This window comes from Ochotona curzoniae, unplaced genomic scaffold (assembly GCF_017591425.1).
Source record: "Ochotona curzoniae isolate NIBS_2020 unplaced genomic scaffold, NIBS_Ocur_1.0 contig_1014, whole genome shotgun sequence".
Lineage (NCBI taxonomy): Eukaryota > Metazoa > Chordata > Mammalia > Lagomorpha > Ochotonidae > Ochotona > Ochotona curzoniae.
Window position 1 is genome coordinate 41,816,130 of NW_024464920.1, and position 17,108 is coordinate 41,833,237.

At 48.7% G+C, this 17,108-nt stretch overlaps 1 protein-coding gene across 1 annotated transcript in view; it reads right to left on the reverse strand.

Annotated features, from left to right (window-relative positions):
* Window positions 1–4,654: 4,654 nt before the first annotated feature.
* NUAK1 (NUAK family kinase 1) overlaps window positions 4,655–17,108 on the reverse strand; it is a 59,952-nt gene continuing 47,498 nt past the window's right edge. The window contains exons 5-7 of the mRNA XM_040990968.1: window positions 9,875–9,994; window positions 7,949–8,081; window positions 4,655–5,818 (exon numbers count right to left, since the gene is read on the reverse strand). Coding sequence (XP_040846902.1) covers window positions 4,665–5,818; window positions 7,949–8,081; window positions 9,875–9,994 — 1,407 coding nt within the window. The 3' untranslated portion in view covers window positions 4,655–4,664. The remainder of the gene's footprint in view (window positions 5,819–7,948; window positions 8,082–9,874; window positions 9,995–17,108) is intronic.

Genomic DNA, 17,108 nt, shown 5'->3' on the forward strand with positions numbered 1-17,108 from the left:
AATCACAATATACCTATTAGATGAGAAAAACAACACCCACAGAGGTATAGCAATATTGACTCAGGAGCAGTCATGAAGTCCAAACTGGATTGGAACTCCTTCCACCTCATCCCAGTTGGATCAGCATCATCACATTCTCATTTGGCAGCCCACAATTACAAGCATCCACTCCCCAAGTCACTGGTGAACTGACCCACACCTGCTCAATACAGTCAATTAAGTGCCAGCAGATTAGACTGCTGAGCAGATTCAGAATGCCAACTTAAATTCAAACATCACATAATTTCATTTTCAGTATAAGCATGACTCAAATATCGCTTGGACTGTACTCAGACTAAAATATCACCCATTGTTTATCTGTAGCTGAGATTTAACGGAACATGCTGTAATTCTATTTGCTAAATGTGAAGATGCTACATCAGGTATTCTTCCAGTAGATCAACTCTGCAAGTGGTATTTTCTTTGGAAAGTGAACCTTGTTCTGAATGGATTCCACAAACTACTACTGGGTGCATAGCATGACTGTCTAGCATAGTTTAATGTCATACGCTATTACAGCCAGGACCCAGGAACATCTCAACCTCACCCTAGCACCCTTTATCCTTTCCAAGATCTTTCTCTTTATAGAAACAATGGCAAAATGGGGCTCAAATGTCATTACAGCATAGGTGGAGCAGGGACTTGCCCAGTAGAAAATAGTGACCCATTGATCTTGACTCTGACCCAACAGATGGAGTTTGTCCACCATTGGGATAGGAGAGCCCCTAAGAGGGAAACAAAGGAAGTTGAAGAGTGGGGAAAGAGCATGGTTGAATGTTGGTCTTTGATGACATCTCTTTAGTTTGAAGGAATCTGCATAAGAATCTGTACACATGGAAGCTCTGGGGCAAGTCAAGCGGGGACATACAATCAGGGAGGATAAAAGAAAGCTGGGACACCAGGAGGAGCAGATAAAGGCGTACTTGATTCTATGGTTCTTTTTTTTAAAATATTTATTTTTATTGTAAAGTCAGATATACAGAGGAGGAGAAACAAAGAGGAAGATCTTCCATCCGTTGATTCACTCCCCAAGTGGCCGCAATGGCTGGAGCTACACCGATCCAAATCCAGGAGCCAGGAGCCTCTTTTGGGTCTCCCACACAGGTGCTGGGTCCCACAGCTTTGGGCTGTCCTCGACTGCTTTCCCAGGCCACAAGCAGAGAGTTGGATGGGAAACAGGGCCTCTGGGAATAGAACCAGCGGTCATATGGGATCCCGGCATGCATAAAGCAAGGATTTTAGCTATTAGGCTAATGCACTGGGCCAAATTCTATGGTTCTATGGTCCCCTACATGTCCACATCTTGGCTCCAGCTGCACTGTCGAAACCCGAATAAATTCCCTTTTCCTCTGATGGCTTATTTGGGTAGGCTGCAGTTAGTTCTACCCACCCTGGCACCTACTGAACTAAGATCAACAACAGAAGAAAGAAGCAAGGTCCCAGTTTAGTTGAATTCATCAGCACTTTATTTAATTTAATAGTAAAAACAGAAACAAAAAAATGAAAAAAATCAGTTACCAATGAAAACACAAACACTTTGAGTGGCTGTCCAGTTTTGTTCTGTTTGTTTTCCCTGTAGGCTATTCTGGGCTCAAACCAATCCAATGAATGAAAACCAATTTTGACTGGAACCATAAAGCATGTTGCACCAATTAAATTACACCAATATATTATTATAATACCTTTGAAATGCCTTTCAGACCAATAAATAAAAAAGACAAATTCAAATAAAAAAGTCAACTTTTTATTACCAAAAAAAAATAGAAATTAAATAAAAGTCACAATATGGATTTAAAAAAATGTGCAGTCAAGTTTCTCTCTCTCTTTTTTTTTTTTTTAATCATCTAGGAATGATACCATGCCAGTAAATCCCTACAGAACATTTTCCAGTTTGGCAACAAGCAGTCAGTTGATCATTCACATTTGTACTCAAGACAGCAGGCTTGCACAGAACTCGCCTGAAGTGACCCCTGAGAAGTGCTCCCTGCTCGGACTGCAGAGGCAGGCAGCACCTGGGGACAGGGCTGGACATTCAGACGGAACATAGCACTTTCCTTTTGCCTAAGGTCTTGGAGCACTTCCTGAAAACTGATCATGCCTTGACATTTACCTGCAAAAAGAAAGAATTCTACCCCATTTGGCAGATGTGTAAACTAAGATGCTGAGAAGCCCCCCTGGAGGCATAGACCGGAAGTACTGACAACCATCCTCCTGCAGTGCCCCCCAGGTCATGAGAGGGTCCCTCACTGGTAATTCCATGCAAGTGAATCAGGCATGACTTCTTTAGCTGCTAGGGGTGGGAGGGTTACTGAGAAAGCAGGGAGCTATTTTCCAGGACTTCCCACAGAGGATGTCGACAGGATGTCAGAAGTGGACAAGGTCAGAGAGGCCAGCAGCGAAGCCACCCCTCTCAAAAGAAACCATACACCCTCTAACGCCACCAGCAACCTCACAGCTGATGGAAAAGCAAACAGCTCAGAGTCTGCCTCTAGATGGAGGAGGTTCTTGACCACGTCCACTGTCTGTCAGAAGGGAACATGTTCGAGTTTCAGGGAGGGAGAAGGACGGAGAAGGATTCTCCCTAATAAACGTCCTTTATACTTAAAAAACTAGACTGTTGGGAACTATGGAGAAGATTCAATCACTTGGTGACAGGGAAAGAAATAGCAACCGACAGGCAGGTGTGATGCCTGCGTCACAGGGGCAGCCACCAGCCAGGCTGGCGTGCAAGCAGCCGGCAAGGTGGCAGGAGGGCAAGGTGCCTAGAAGTTGTGGGTTGCCCTCCAGGCACTCTCACACCCCGAACCATTAATTTGTCAGTTAGAGACTGTTTTTTTGTCTTTTTAACCTTCTGGGATTCAGAAAGCCAGTGGGGTTGAAGGGTAGGATGGTGGGCAGCCCCCTGTGACGCATCACTCCACCTGATGGAAGTGTAAAGCGGACAAGGGGAGCGGACAGAGGCATCCCCACCCTAGTGGATGCTCTTAGTGCTATCAGTAAACAATTTTCCATCTCCCTGTGAGTTACTGTTGTTCAATGTTCCCAATGACAGCCCCAAACCAGTCCCAAGTGGCTACCTCAAGCCAGCCATCCGATTCAAGGATTTCTCTTGGCCTCGGCCAATAGAATCTGAAGTCATCCCCCAAAAGACCATTATTAGCTCCTAGCGATATCCCATGATGGGCGTGGCACCTTTTCACCTGTAACCTGGATGTTTGGGAACTATAAATCTAGCTCTAAAAAACGTATTTTTAAGAGTTCTGTCCTACTTCCTTTCTGCGTCTTCTAAAACAATTTGGACGACAGCTAAAGAGACGCTTCCTCTCTCTTACATGCTTCCTCCCAACCTGCTCCATTCTTTTTCACATCTTACCCATTAAATGAATGGAACTTTCTTTTCCCCCAAAGTCCAGGAGTTCATAGTGAAGTTCAAAAGCATGACATTCAACCCTGGTCTATCAGGGGGATAAAGCACCTTGTGCCCATCTTTCCTCATCCAAACATCCCATCTATACACTAACTCCTAAAAGCCACCTCCTCTCTCTCTGAGGGGTTTACACTCAGGGGACAGGAAAATCCAGGAACCCCAGGCACCACGACTCAGCTGGGAAATCCTTCGGCATCTAGTGTCACATCCGATTCAAAGCGTCTGTAGGTGAGAGCCCGAAGAGCAGCATTCCAGTTAGCAGAGAGAAAGCAGAGTGGCACATGGCCCCTTGCTGATGTACGTCAAATTCCACTCATGTGGAATGATCACTTTGGCCTACATGATCACTTTGGCCTCTGATGCCACCAACTTCCTTCTCTGTCCCCACTTTGGAGGTTCCAGGTCAGAAGAAGGGCTAGAAAAAGATGGCAGATAGCGAGGAGCTGAAAAATCACCAAGGTGTGATTCTACGTCCTTAGCAGAGTTCAACACATTCTCTCTCTGACCAGGGCCCTGCCTTCCATTCAAGGTAGAAGAGCTAATGTAACAAAGACCACACCAGTGGTGTGGGAAAAAATCCCAATGTAGACCCCATAGGATGCTTTGAGCTAAGTCCCAGGACTTGGCCAAATCTAGGATGACAACTAAGTGACACGAAAGCCATTGCCTCCCTTCCCGTTCCCGTGGCAACCATTACTAGTCAACCACAGCACTCCCCGATAGGCCTGGACTACTCAAACCAGCTCACCCAACAGATCATCAATTCAAGCTCAGGTTGCTGAAATCCACTTGCCAGACAGACCAAGCCTGATGATACCAGGAGAAAACAAGCACAGCAAGCTCGTTGGCTGTATCCCAAGCAGGTGGCTCTCATTTTTCTGGCCCCACCTCCAGAAGTTTGTACATGACTTCTAGGGAAAGACCCTTCTCCCTCCTCATCCTCTGTTTCTCCCTCCCCTCACAGGCTGGCTAACACCACTACTTTCCCTAGGCAGCCAGTCCTGCAGCAGGTGCCACAGAGCAAATGCTAGCTGGGACCCAAATTCTGACTGGCGCTTGGCAGAGCTGGCAGGCAGCAGCTTCTCCCTTTGAGGTGCTCAGGCTGCAAACAAGGCTGGGATGCGATGGTGCTAATGCTGCCAGTCTATCGTCACAGCCAACAGACAGTCCCACTGCCCGACGCCCGCATCCCCCAGGGCTAGTTGAGCTTGCTGCATATCTCCAGAGCCTTTTTGTACACCTGAGTCACATCATCCATGTCTGTGAGGAGAGAGAAGCTGCTATCCGCCAGCCGATTTCGGTAGCGCTTCAGGTACTGGGGGCGGGGCCGGTTGTGGAGCCCCTCGAAGTCCTGGATCTGGAGGAAGTTCTCGGCCGAGACACAGCTGCGGATGCGCTGGCGAGCAGGCCGGTTCTCCTGCAGGTCCAGCAGGTCCAGAGAGTCGCTAGAGAGGATGCTGTCATCGCTGATGATGCTGGAGGGACGGCTATAGCTCCGCGACAGGCCCTCGGCCGGGATGCCGGGCTCTGCCAGGGATTCCAGTGTGGGCATTTCAGGGCTGCCGAGCGCCGGGTCCAGAGTGCCCGCCGAGTACTTGCTGCTGTGTTTCAAGATGCCCTTCCTCCGGCAGGAGAGGCTGTGGGAGGGACCTCGAGCTGGGTCTGGGGGCGTGGGGGACGGGAGGCCGCTGCCGGGGGTATCATTACTGTCCAGCAACTCAGAGGACTCGCTTCGCTCTGGCGATGAGTAGTAACCCGATTCCCTCTGTTGCGTCTTTTTCAAGATGCCTTTCTTGGGCAGCGTGGCCGACTGCTTGGGGCTGAGTTTGCCCGGCACATCTGCCTCCGGGGAGGTCTGGAGGGCCACTCCAGTCCGACACAAGTCCTGCTCCATCTTGAAGGCAGCAGGCATGGCGGGTCCCACAACACCTTCAATGAAGCCTGTGCTGTGAGAACGATGCTCGCTGTTGCTTCGTTTCTTCAGGATCCCCTTAGGCCTCTTGGGACTCAGCTTGGACGGGCTTTCGGGTGCTGAGTCCTGGCCAGACTGGGCAAAGTCATTCTCTTTCTTGGACTTCTTCAGCGATCGCTGCCGCTCCAGCACGACTTCCGAGGCCCCGGGCTTGGCCACGCCCTTCATTTTGGCTTCCGTCTCAGCCTGCAGCCCGGTGGAACGGTGGTGCCAGTCAATGATCCGTGCCAGCAGTGGGGACTCAGAGTCATGAAGGGCATCGCAGTCACATACACTGCTCTTGTAGCCCCAGTTTACCCACCAGTGGTTGGCGATGTCCTCGATGGTGGCACGGCGATCCGGATTCACCATCAGCATCCAGCGGATGAGTCCTCGAGCATCTGCAGGGAAAGAGGCACACGTGGAGTCAGGCAGTGCAGGGGAGCTTGTGGCTCTGCGACACAGGTGACCCTCTGGGAGTGCCTACAGAGACACATTCGCCTTAGCAAGCCAATGCCTAATCAAGACTCAGAACCTCGGGCCAGCAAGCCATCACATCCTGGCACGTTCTTCTACACAAGCAAAGACACTGGAAGTGCTGAACTGTCCAGTCAGACCTGATCAGGTCATCAGAAAGAACCGTGAGCAGGTGAGCACCATTCCCTTGGTGAGCACCATTTTATGGAAAGGGAAGACAGGTGTGGATCACCTCAGCTTGCTTTATTCCTCCACAGGCTGGCTTGTGCACGCATGTAGCACCCGTGGTCAACAGGAAACTGCAGAGGACAGAGCAGAGCTCAGGGGCACTTACCTGACACCCATGGGTAATTCAAACAACCTTTGCCCTCTTTGCCAGGTTCTGAGATCCTCATAGAGTGAGCTCACCCCCTTTCCTTGTCTGACATAAGCCACGTTCTACCAAGCTAGTCTACGATCTTTGCTACCCACTCACAGTCTGTCCAAAAAATCCTGATTGCAAACTTCTGTTGATAGAGAATTAGGGGGAAGGCCCCCAAACAGATGTGGTGAAAGTCATGGGAACCACAGAGCTGATGAACTTTTAAGATCAAACTGCTGATGGGTTTAGAGCTATGGTATACAGCAAGTTAAGCCACAGCCTGCTATGCCAATGTCCCTTAGAGGTGCTAGTTCAAGTCCTAGCTGTCCCACGTCTGATTCAGCTCCTTGTTCATGTGCCTGGAAAAGCAGTGGAAGATGTCCAACTGCTTGAGACTCTGCCACCCACGTGGGAGATCTGAATGGAGTTCTAGGCTCCTGGCTTCCGTCTGGCCCAGTCTTGGTTGTTAAGATCATTTGCTGGGTGACCAGCAGATAGACGATCTCTCTCCCTTCCTCTGTAAGTCTGCCTTTCAAATAAATTAATAAGTATTTTTTAAAATTCAAACTGTATTTCCCCAGAGGAGGTTGAGTTATCTCCTGGGAAGGACCACTTTCCTCTAATCATTCACACAGGCTGATATAAAACTTACGGAAGCCTAAATATGGGGTCTGGGTTAACTGTACCCCTGAAAACCAGAAGGACGAACATACGTTCACCCCCTACAACATGCCAGGAACTGTGCTGGGGCAAGTTAGCTGGTGAAGCAAATACGCCCACCACGGAGCTCAGCCCAAGCTTTCTCAAAAACAACAGGTTAACTTGCTGAAAACACATGTAGAGAGGGATGTGTTTCTCTTTAAAGTACGCACACGACGGTTGATCTTCATCACCTGAGAATTCTGATTTACACATTGGCCTACTTGCTAAAACACTCCTGGGAGCCTCGTGTCAGCATGAGTCCAGCATTCAGACGAGATGCCTGTGTCTTAGATCCGGGCACCTGCTCTGGTATCCAACTCCTGAGGTTATCTTCCTGTCAGTGCAGCCTGGGCAGGTGCTGCTGCCCACACAGGAGACCGAGACTGTTTCAGGCCTCCATTTGTCCCCTTGGTTGCAGATACTTGGGGCATAAACCAACACATAGGAAGTCTCTCTCTTTCTCTCTCTCCCTTCTCTCATGCTCTAAGTACAAATGCATACAAGCCTGTCTGCACACATGTCAAAGAAATAAATATATAAAATCTTTTCGGGAACTCTTTCAAGGGCTGGCTGGCATTGTGACACTTGAGGCTAAAACTCTGCCGGTCATCTTATATGGGTGCCACTTCAAGTCTTGGATACTTCGTCGTTTTAAAGAAAAAAATAAAAATCAATTTATTTCTATTGGAAAGGCAGATTTACAGAGAGGAGAGACAGAGAGAAAAATCTTCCATTTTTCTCTGGTTCACTACCCAAATGACTACAACAGCCAGCACTTGATCCAATCCTAAGCAAGGAGACAGGTGCTTCTTCTGGGTCTTCCACATGGGTGCAGGGTTCCAAGACCTTGGGCCATTATTCACTTTATTATAAAAAAAAAAAAAAAAAGAATGGCTTTTCTGGAAAGAAGAAGGAGAGAAAGCAGGAGACTCCTTGAGGAAATAACCCGACCACACCCTCCCTGAACCTGCAGCCCCACCAGGGCACACACCTGAGGGCTGCGTGGGCTCCCGGTATTCACCACTGCTGATCTGCCGGATGAGATTCTTGTGATCAAAACCGTCGAAGGGCATAGTTCCATACACGAGAGTGTAGAGCAACACGCCCAGTGCCCAGCTGTCCACCTGCAGCAGAGAGGCAGGGTGTACAGGGATGGGATGCAGTTTCCCGGGGGCCACAGCCCGGGAACAGCCACCTCCCTCGGCCCCAGTCTGATGAACTTAACATCTGGGAGAAAGACTCCCAGCCCAGCCTGATGACGGCATAGCAAGCCTTTCCATTTTAACCAAAGGCCAAACTGACTGAACACCCCTCCCAAACCCATGATCCTCTTTGAGCCTTTGTGAAATAGGTATAGGCAGGCCCATTTGCAGCCCCATTTGGCAGATGACAACACTGAGGTACAAGGACATCAAATGGTTTCTCCGGGGACCCAGTCCCAAGTGACGGCTGGGACGCAGGACTCTTAGTTCCTAATCTGGGACTCAGAGCCTTCCTGTATCTCCTCAGGAATTTCCTGTATCAGGAATTTCCAAACTCAAACCTCATAGGAGCCAGGCAGACAACAAACGTGGACACTGCAAACGAGAGGCAGCCAGACCACGTGGAGAGCTGAGGACAAACCATGGAGTGCAGGCAACCTCGGCCTGTAGGAACGCAGGCCCGAGCAGGACCAGGGCCTTTGGTTTTGGAAAAGCAGTAAGAAACAAAACTTTGTGTGCGTGTGTGTGTGTGTGTGTGTGTATGTGTGTGTGTGAGAACTCTTCCCCCAATTATTAATGATGCTCCCCCCCTTTTTTTTTTATAGCAACACTAACATGGCCAAATAAAGCATGTTTGCTGGCCGGATCACAGGCTGTCAGCTGGTAACCTCGGAAACAGATCCAAAAAGATGAAAGCAGCACTCGCTTATCCGCGATGAATGTGTGGCCTACGAGTGAGTTTTTTCTAAGAATGGGCAAACTGAGCCCCAGGCTCCTCCCTCGCAATCTTGTTTTTCAAAGACTTTTCTCTTCCTGGTGATTGGTACAGTCTCCTGGCCCCAAACACACTCAAATGGATAAATATTTGGAAGACAACATTTCAGCATATTAAGCAGCTGCTATTTAAAGGGCATGGAGTGGCTGAATCGCTCACTCCCCCTCTCTCTGTAAACAGACTTTTTTCTCCCTAACAGAGTAGTCATTTGCAACTCATCCACTTTCAAATTAAAATGTTCACGTACTCATATCTCCCCTAAAACTTCAGGAATGTACAGAAATACATTTCTCAGGAATTAGAAGGTGCAATTAAAATCTTTCTGGGGGGTGCAGACTATTTCCTCCGCAAAATAGCACATGTCGTCAAGTACATATGAGACAGTCGCTGCAGAGTTGGGGCTCTCCGTTTCCTTGCTTGTCCCCTCTTTAGTTAATATACCAAGAGAAGACCGAGTGTCCAAAGTCTGTGGCCAGTGTGAAATACAATATTCGAACCATGAAACATTATATTGTCATTAAAAATCATGTTTGCATGTCACAATTCTAAGTTTGTAACAGCACGATATGCATTTGGAGGTGAGACATGCATATGCGCACGAGTTTGAGGAGCTTGATCTCAATGATTGCTGAAATGGAGAGCTCACGTTGCCCAAAGCCTCAAAGGAAGCTCACAGGTATTGTGAAGTGCTGACCCTCTGGTAGAGGATTGTGGGTAACTCAACTTTCTCCTTTCAGCTTTCCTGGATCTTCAGAATTTTCTTCCAGGTGTTTGATGCTGGCTTTTTAATCACATAGGACATTTTGCTTTGCTTGCTTTTTGCGTGTTTGAGTTTTTTAGAATTTCCCTGATCCATCTCTTGCCCTTTCCATATGGTCTTCCCAGTCTTCCCCCTCCCCTGCGTGCTCTCTCTCCCATACACAGCAGGCGACCTGCTCACCTCTGGTCCTCGGTAGGGCCTCCCATTGACAATTTCAGGAGATGCGTAGAGTGGGCTTCCACAAAACGTCTGCAGGAACTTGTCCTTCTGGTACAGGTTGGAAAGCCCAAAGTCTGCAATCTACAGAGAGAAGCAAGATGCAGAGAGCTGTGTCAGCCAATCAGATCTTGGGGCGCTGGATCAATTCACAGCGGACGCAGTGGGTCAGGGGCCCCTGGCTGGGTCTGCTGGCTGCATGGCCACTTTCTTGTTAGTCCTGTGTCTTTGCTAAAGATGGTTCAACACAACAGGGCCACTGATTGCCAACCACAGTCGTTAGCACCCATCCAGAGTTTGGCCACGTCTGCAGAGTGAACGTTCTACCACCTCCTCAAGAATGTTCACATTTCCTGCCAATGTTTCACCTAACCTTTCTGTAATGGCACTCATTTTCTTCTTTGGTTTCCTAAAGCATGCTCATCATTCGCCTTTTACTGCACCACTTGCACATGTATATATAAGAATATGTACACAGATGAAGGGTCTCTGAAAAGTCACACACTAATCCATTTTTTCCCATAAATTATAGCACATCTGATATACGGGTGTCTTCCCTCCCAGACTCCGAGGCAACGGACAAGTGCCACATCCACCCCTCGGGTCTGCACCACTCGCTGCTGAGCACTGTCCCTCTCCACACAGGGACACTTGTCACCAGAAGAAACATGAAGTTTTAAAAGCTCCAGATCACTCACAGACAATGCAAATCCATCATCACAAATGTAAATGCCACTTAGTGAACAACTTCCAATTGTCAGGCCTGGCCCCAGACTGCATCTACATAACAACACAAGCACAGCTCATCAGCTCATGCTCCTGAGCTGCAGGCCTAGGGATGGCTAAAATGGTACATTTAATGAGACAGATATTCTGCCACAACTTTTGTTGAAACTTCCTTGGGCGGATGAGGAAACTGAGGCTGGCCATGCATCCAAGGAGATCTACCTGCAAAGAGGTGCAAGAGGGATGGCATTATGATGTAGTGGGTAAAGTCCCCTCTCCTGCAACGTTAGCACCCCATAGAGACACCAACTTTCATCTTGGCTGCTCCTCTTCCTATCCAACTCCCTGCTAACGAGTCTGGGGAAAGCAGTGAGGATGGTCCAAATGCTTGGGTCATGTCCCCTATGTAGGAGACCCAGAAGAAACTCCCGGCTACCGGCTTCAGCCCTGGTCCAACCCTGACCATTATGGACATCTGTGGGGTGCACCAGCAAATGGAAGATCTCTCTTTGCAGCCTGACTTTGAAATAAATGTTAAGAACATAGCTTTAAACACACACACAAAACAAGAAGCAATGTAAAGCCCTGTATCTGGCAAGCAACACACTACCGAGCCACACTGCCCCTGAGTCATGAGCCAACATTACTGCAGCCTGAGCCAGCCTTGCACATTTCTGCTATTCCCCAAGCTGATTTCCATGTGAGGCTTTTAAATAGTCTCGGCTAGTCACATGCCCAGAGAACAGTCCAGCCCACACACCAGGGTGGCTCTGTTTAGAATGCAGTCCCAACCATAAGCCTATTTTATGAAAGTCGTCCCTGAATGAATGGAATGTCATTGAAAGCAGCTGGTGTACAACCGCCCTCAGTAAACACATTCTAGGGGCTCATGTGGCACTTCATTGCTCTGAATTCCACGTTCTTATCAAGGCCCCTGATTTGCTGGCAGCAAGTGGGCTGGAAGCTTTATGAAGTGTGCCCTGTTGATCAGAGGGCAGAACGGAATGGCCTCAGCCTGCAGTGGACGAGGCCCTGGCTTTGCCAGGACAGAGGTAGTGGGGACACATGCTCCCAGGCCCTCCCTGTGAAACTGTCATTGCCACTGACACAAGAATAGACTAAGAGCAGCCTTCGTTCTTGGCCACTGCTTTTGGAAAGCAATATTAGACATACATACACACACACACACACACACACACACACACACACACACACACACAGGGTTCTCAAGTCTTCAGCCACTCAGACTTGAGTTTCAGAGCAAAGATTTAACACCACAGAGGTCAAAATAACTATAGATAAGAAAGGAAGACTTTCTGAAAGCTTTGGTGTATCCATCCATAAAATGGGGATAGAAAAGATTAGCTGCCCGCTAGAGTGACCTGGCAAAAATTAAACAATTCAAAGGACAATGCTCATAGCAGTGATGGCACACATGTGGATCTCAACCATTTGCTTCTCTGTAACTCCACATGGTTCGTGAACATCATGATCTTTAAACTGAGTTGACCCTAAAAACTGTGACTCTTAACCTTGAATTTGATGCAATTAAGTAATTGAATCACTGTGGCTTTCTTGAGCCCCTCTCAAATCTTTGGATTAGGTCAAGGAGAAGGTCAGAACTGGGCACAAGTGTGCCCGTAGCATGCCCTGGTCTGCAGCTGCAACCAGCCGTGGGTTCCTAGTGACCCTGCTTCTCCATTTATGGCAATCCCTAAGGGATTCTTTCAGAAAATCAATATTGCTTTTGAAAGCAACTTGAACAAAATAAAAACAGTGGGTGAAACAGCCGAGGAAGGATTTTTGGAACAAGGCTAGTTCCACAACCCACACTGGGAAAGACCGATCTGAAGTATGACACAACAAGCACATCTTGAGCTGAGAGGACGTGAGCACTGCGAGCCCTGTCCCCGGCTCTGGCAGCAAAGGCCAAAGGTCAGGGCAGTGCTCTGCAGCCCGGGGACCTGCAACAGCAGCAGCCTCCATTCCACCTCAGGCCAAGCACTGTCAGGCCTTCAGTGCTCCCAGCCACCCCAGGACAAGTGTTCCCTCAGCCTCCCCATTCTGTAGATGCAGAGACCAAGGTACAGAGTGACCAGGCAGCTTGCCTGAGGGGTTGGCAAGGAGCTGACTGGGCCGGACAGCTCTCCACAAAGCAGGGCTGTGGCTTTCCAGGTGAAACGTGAGGAAATGGGCTTTACCACATGCGGCTTCTGGAGGACAGGGGCTCTGTCCACAGAGCCACGCACACAGCTCCTGTCCGGTCTGGCAGATGCAGCTGCTTCACCTGGGACAGCCCCAAGCCCCAGCTGTCGAGAAGCAAAGGCTGCAGGCCACACGAGGAGTAAAAGGAAGAGCCCAGCTTCCCTCTGCTGGGATCTGAGCTCCTACCTACTCAAGACCAGGACAAGAAATGGCCTATAAGCAGCAAGCTGGGGGCTTCTTCCTGGGGTGATGGTGGGCAGTGGTGAGCAGCTGTGGCCAGCTTGTTGGCACACACGACTGGCAGCCTGGCTTCACAGCCCCCATCAACACGTGGACAGTCTCCTGGGCATAGCCGTTCCAAAGCTGCCGGCACACAAGGTGAGGCTGACTGCAGCAGGGACCAAAACAGGGCTGTGTGTCACACACTTTTAGATGCAGGGCAGATGCGGGTGGTACTGGCAGAGGGTAGAACTGAACAGGTGTCAGTTGTTGGAGTCCAGTGGCCACAGACACATAGCCAGGTCCATCATTAGGCCTGGGAACATGTCCCCACATTGGAAAGATTAGAGTTTGCAGACTCCCCTCAAGGGACATAAGGCCCAGGAGTTCCAGCAGGGACTCATATACTTCGCTTCTCCATTCCAGTCTCCTTGCTACTGCTGGCTTCACAACTGCTAGATTCTGAGTGCCAAGATCCACTACCAAATCCCCAGCACACAGCCAGCCCGACCAGGGCAAGCAGAAACATGGTATATATGTGTGATCAAATAATTATCATCTTGGAAATAAGTACAGGAAGAGGTGAGTGAATGTAGGCATGCTTGGTTTATATAGGGGCACTCTAGTGTGTGGGAAATAGAGTGAAAAGGTAAGTCTATTGGGTTGGAAAGAAATGTTGATCTCCAAGCCTAGGCTGTACAGACTATACACCTCCCTGCGTTTCTCAGGACCCCGCACAGGCTGGACACACACAAATGGATAACTGAACAAGCAAATGAATCAATTAGTACATGAGTGAATGAATGCAGCGTTCTCACATGTATAAAAGCAAATCCCGGGTGGCTCTACTTAAGCCTCAGAGGTTTCTGTTGCATCTGGACCCTGGCCATTGAAAGCTTCTTTTTCTTATCCGTAGCAGCCGCATTTTCATTGTCATCGGGGGCAGCGGGCCACTCCCCTCCTGCCCCTGTCCTCTGGGTGCTGGGGGCTCACCCGATTCCCAGCCCTCTTGGCCGGGGTCAGCTGGCCCTGGAGGTTGGCTGTCTTCTCGGGGCCAAGCGTTGGTACAGGAGCCTTCTGTGGGAATCATCCACATTCCATTCTCCCAAAGAGTGGGATGTGAATCTGGCTCGTTTTTATTAATTGCAAATTAATGCTCTGCCGGGTGCTATTTCAGTGGACAGGCTTCCGCAGAGTATGGAATGCAACCCCAAGAAGCACACTGCTCTCATTCTTTCTGCCGCCTGACTGTGTGAGTATTTTTAGAAGCCACACCCTCTCGCAGTGGCCAGATAAATCATTTTCTAAATGCCAGATGTGTTGCTTGCAAATCAACATCAGGCAAGGAAAGGGAGAGGAGCAAGCTACACGGTTCATGGCACAACAGCAGTGACACATGACAAGTTTAAACCAGTAGCATTACTTACAAGGTTCCCCAGGGCAAAGTCTTCTACTCTTGAAGCACAGAAGATGGACTCGGATGTAGCAAAGTACCAGAGGGGGTACCAAGGGAGGAACTGGCAGCTTATGACCAGTGAGTGGAAACACATCTACATCCAGGGTCCCTGGGGTCCAGATACAGATGGCTGGGACACTCTTGCGCTCAGAGGGCAGCTTGCAGCCATGTGTCTGGCTGCCTTTGTCAGCAAGTGCCCTTGCTAAATATGTCTCTGCAAAACGCTGAGTCAGGAAGAGCCGAGCGCATACAGGCAGAAGGCAAAGCCATGCCAGTTGAGACACTTTTTTTTAAAGCCTTTAGATTGGGTGTGAGATGATGGGCAGAAAATTGGCTTGGAAGTCAAACATGGGAGTTCTAATCCTGGCTGGTCATGTTTTCACTCTACAATCAAACAGTTGTGCCAAGCACTACCCTACACACAAGGAAAACCAAGACGCAGCATGTGCCCTGGGATCTTGGGCATGTTATTTTAGACTTTCTAGATTATAATCATTAAAAAGCAGGACCGGGAAACAACCCTTCGGGTTCTTTCAAGCTCTGGGATTCTCCAACCTTAGTAGGAATCCATGATCAAGGAGAGAGAAAAATTAAGAATTTTCTTGAAATATATTTTAGTGATTTGAAAAGCAGAGCGACAAAGAGACAAAGATTTTCCATCCACTGATTCATTTTCCAAATGGCTAAAACAGCCAGTGCTGAGCCAGGCTGAAGCCAAGAGCCAGCAGTACCATCTGGGTCTGGCATGTGGGTCACATGGGCCCAAACACTTGGGTCATCTCCTGTTGCTTTTCCAGGGAACATCAGCAGGGAGCTGGATAGGGAGCAGAGTAGATGGTACTTAAACCAGCACTCCAATATGGAATGCATTACAGGTATAGGCTTATTCCACTGAACCACAATATGAGCCCCCTATAATACAATGAGATTTGGTTTATGTTTGTCGTAGTGTGTGTGTGTGTGTGTGTGTGTGTGTGTACATGTGTGTGACCAGCAGGATAGAAATTCTCCAGAAAAAGATGAGGAGAAAGACCTAAGATCTAATCAATATCTTAATTTTAGAATGTTCTATTCATATGGCATCTCCCTATCCAATGTACAGGAATCCTAAGGAGAACTTGGCCCAGAGTGCTACTAGGCACAGCCTCCAAATGGGCCATTCTTCTGGGCTCTTGCCCTCATTGTTCCCCTGCACAATTGCTTTCAGAATTGTAACCATTCTTCCCCTCATTGGGGAATTCTGTGACTTGCTAGGAAGCTATGCGCCTTATCACTTCTGGGACTACATCATGGGACCAAGAGGTCATACTGTACTGCAGAACCCAATCCCCAGGCAGCAGGCTCACATTCCAGGCCTTGTAAAGATTACATTTCCTTTTGAGAGCTCTGGGGGCAGGTGGCAGGAAGAATCTAGAGAGAAAATGAACAAGGTCAATGACATACACCCTTAGAAGGCCAGGACCCCAGCACCTTCAGAGCAGCTGAGTTTGGGTTTGGTTCCCTCACCCATGGTCAGCCACTTGAGCAGGTTCCTGGTAATAGCAATAAGCACTGACTGTTCTGAACATAACATTGTCTAGAAGTTCTACATTTGCCACTGCATGCAGTAACTGCTCAGCAAAGATTCACTGAAGAAATAAATTAAAAAGAACAATTCACCCAGGGACAGGAACTGGCATCCTACAACCAAACAGTTAGGTTATCCAATTCCAGGCTTACTGCTTCTAACCTTGACTCACCTACAAACAATCCTTGGCAGGTTATAAGTCAAAACACAGACAAGCTCTCTTCTAGTCCTCCAAGTGAGTCTGTGGGTATTTCATAGTACAGGGGTTTTCTCAATGGCAAGCTCATAACAACTCATATGACCCAGAGTTTGATAACTGAAGCCAGGGTTCCTTCTACCACAATCCAGCCATTTGGCCACATATGGAGAGAGACCCTAAGATTTCACTTCCTACCCTACACAGAGCTGTTTTGATCATCCATCCATCTGTACCCTACAGACTACTCAGAAATACATGGCTAAAGCCTGCAAGCAAGGGAGGTCACCAGCACACAGCTCCCGGAGTCCCCTCAAAGGACGACTGTGACTAAAGGTTGTGTTCCGCTCTTCCAACAGAACCCAGACACCACATCAGCTTGTTTCATCATGCACACACCCCTCAATCAACAGCAACTACAACCAGAGCAAGAGGGGAAGACAGAAGATCATTCCCAAGCTTTGTCTGGGAATGGCACAGACGTCACAAGCAGTCAATAGGAGGTCTCCACGGACACTTGGGAGTGCTAAGGCCGTTTCATAATGAAACCCATGCAGGGAGCTCCGTTTATTTTGAAACCAAATTTGCTTATTTTGCAGACGTGATCAAAAGGACATTGGAAATGTTCCCCAGGACACACTTGAACCCTGTGGGACACAACAGCTTTCTCCAGCGCCCACAGCAGCCAGCAATAATACTCTCCCTCCAAGGAAAGCCCATGGCTTGCTGTTTCCCAGCAGCACACAGTATCCTCACCATCCCACGGCTGACTTCAGAGGGTGGAAGTGCTGGGAGTAACAGAATAAAATGGCTAAAGAGCAGGTGTCCA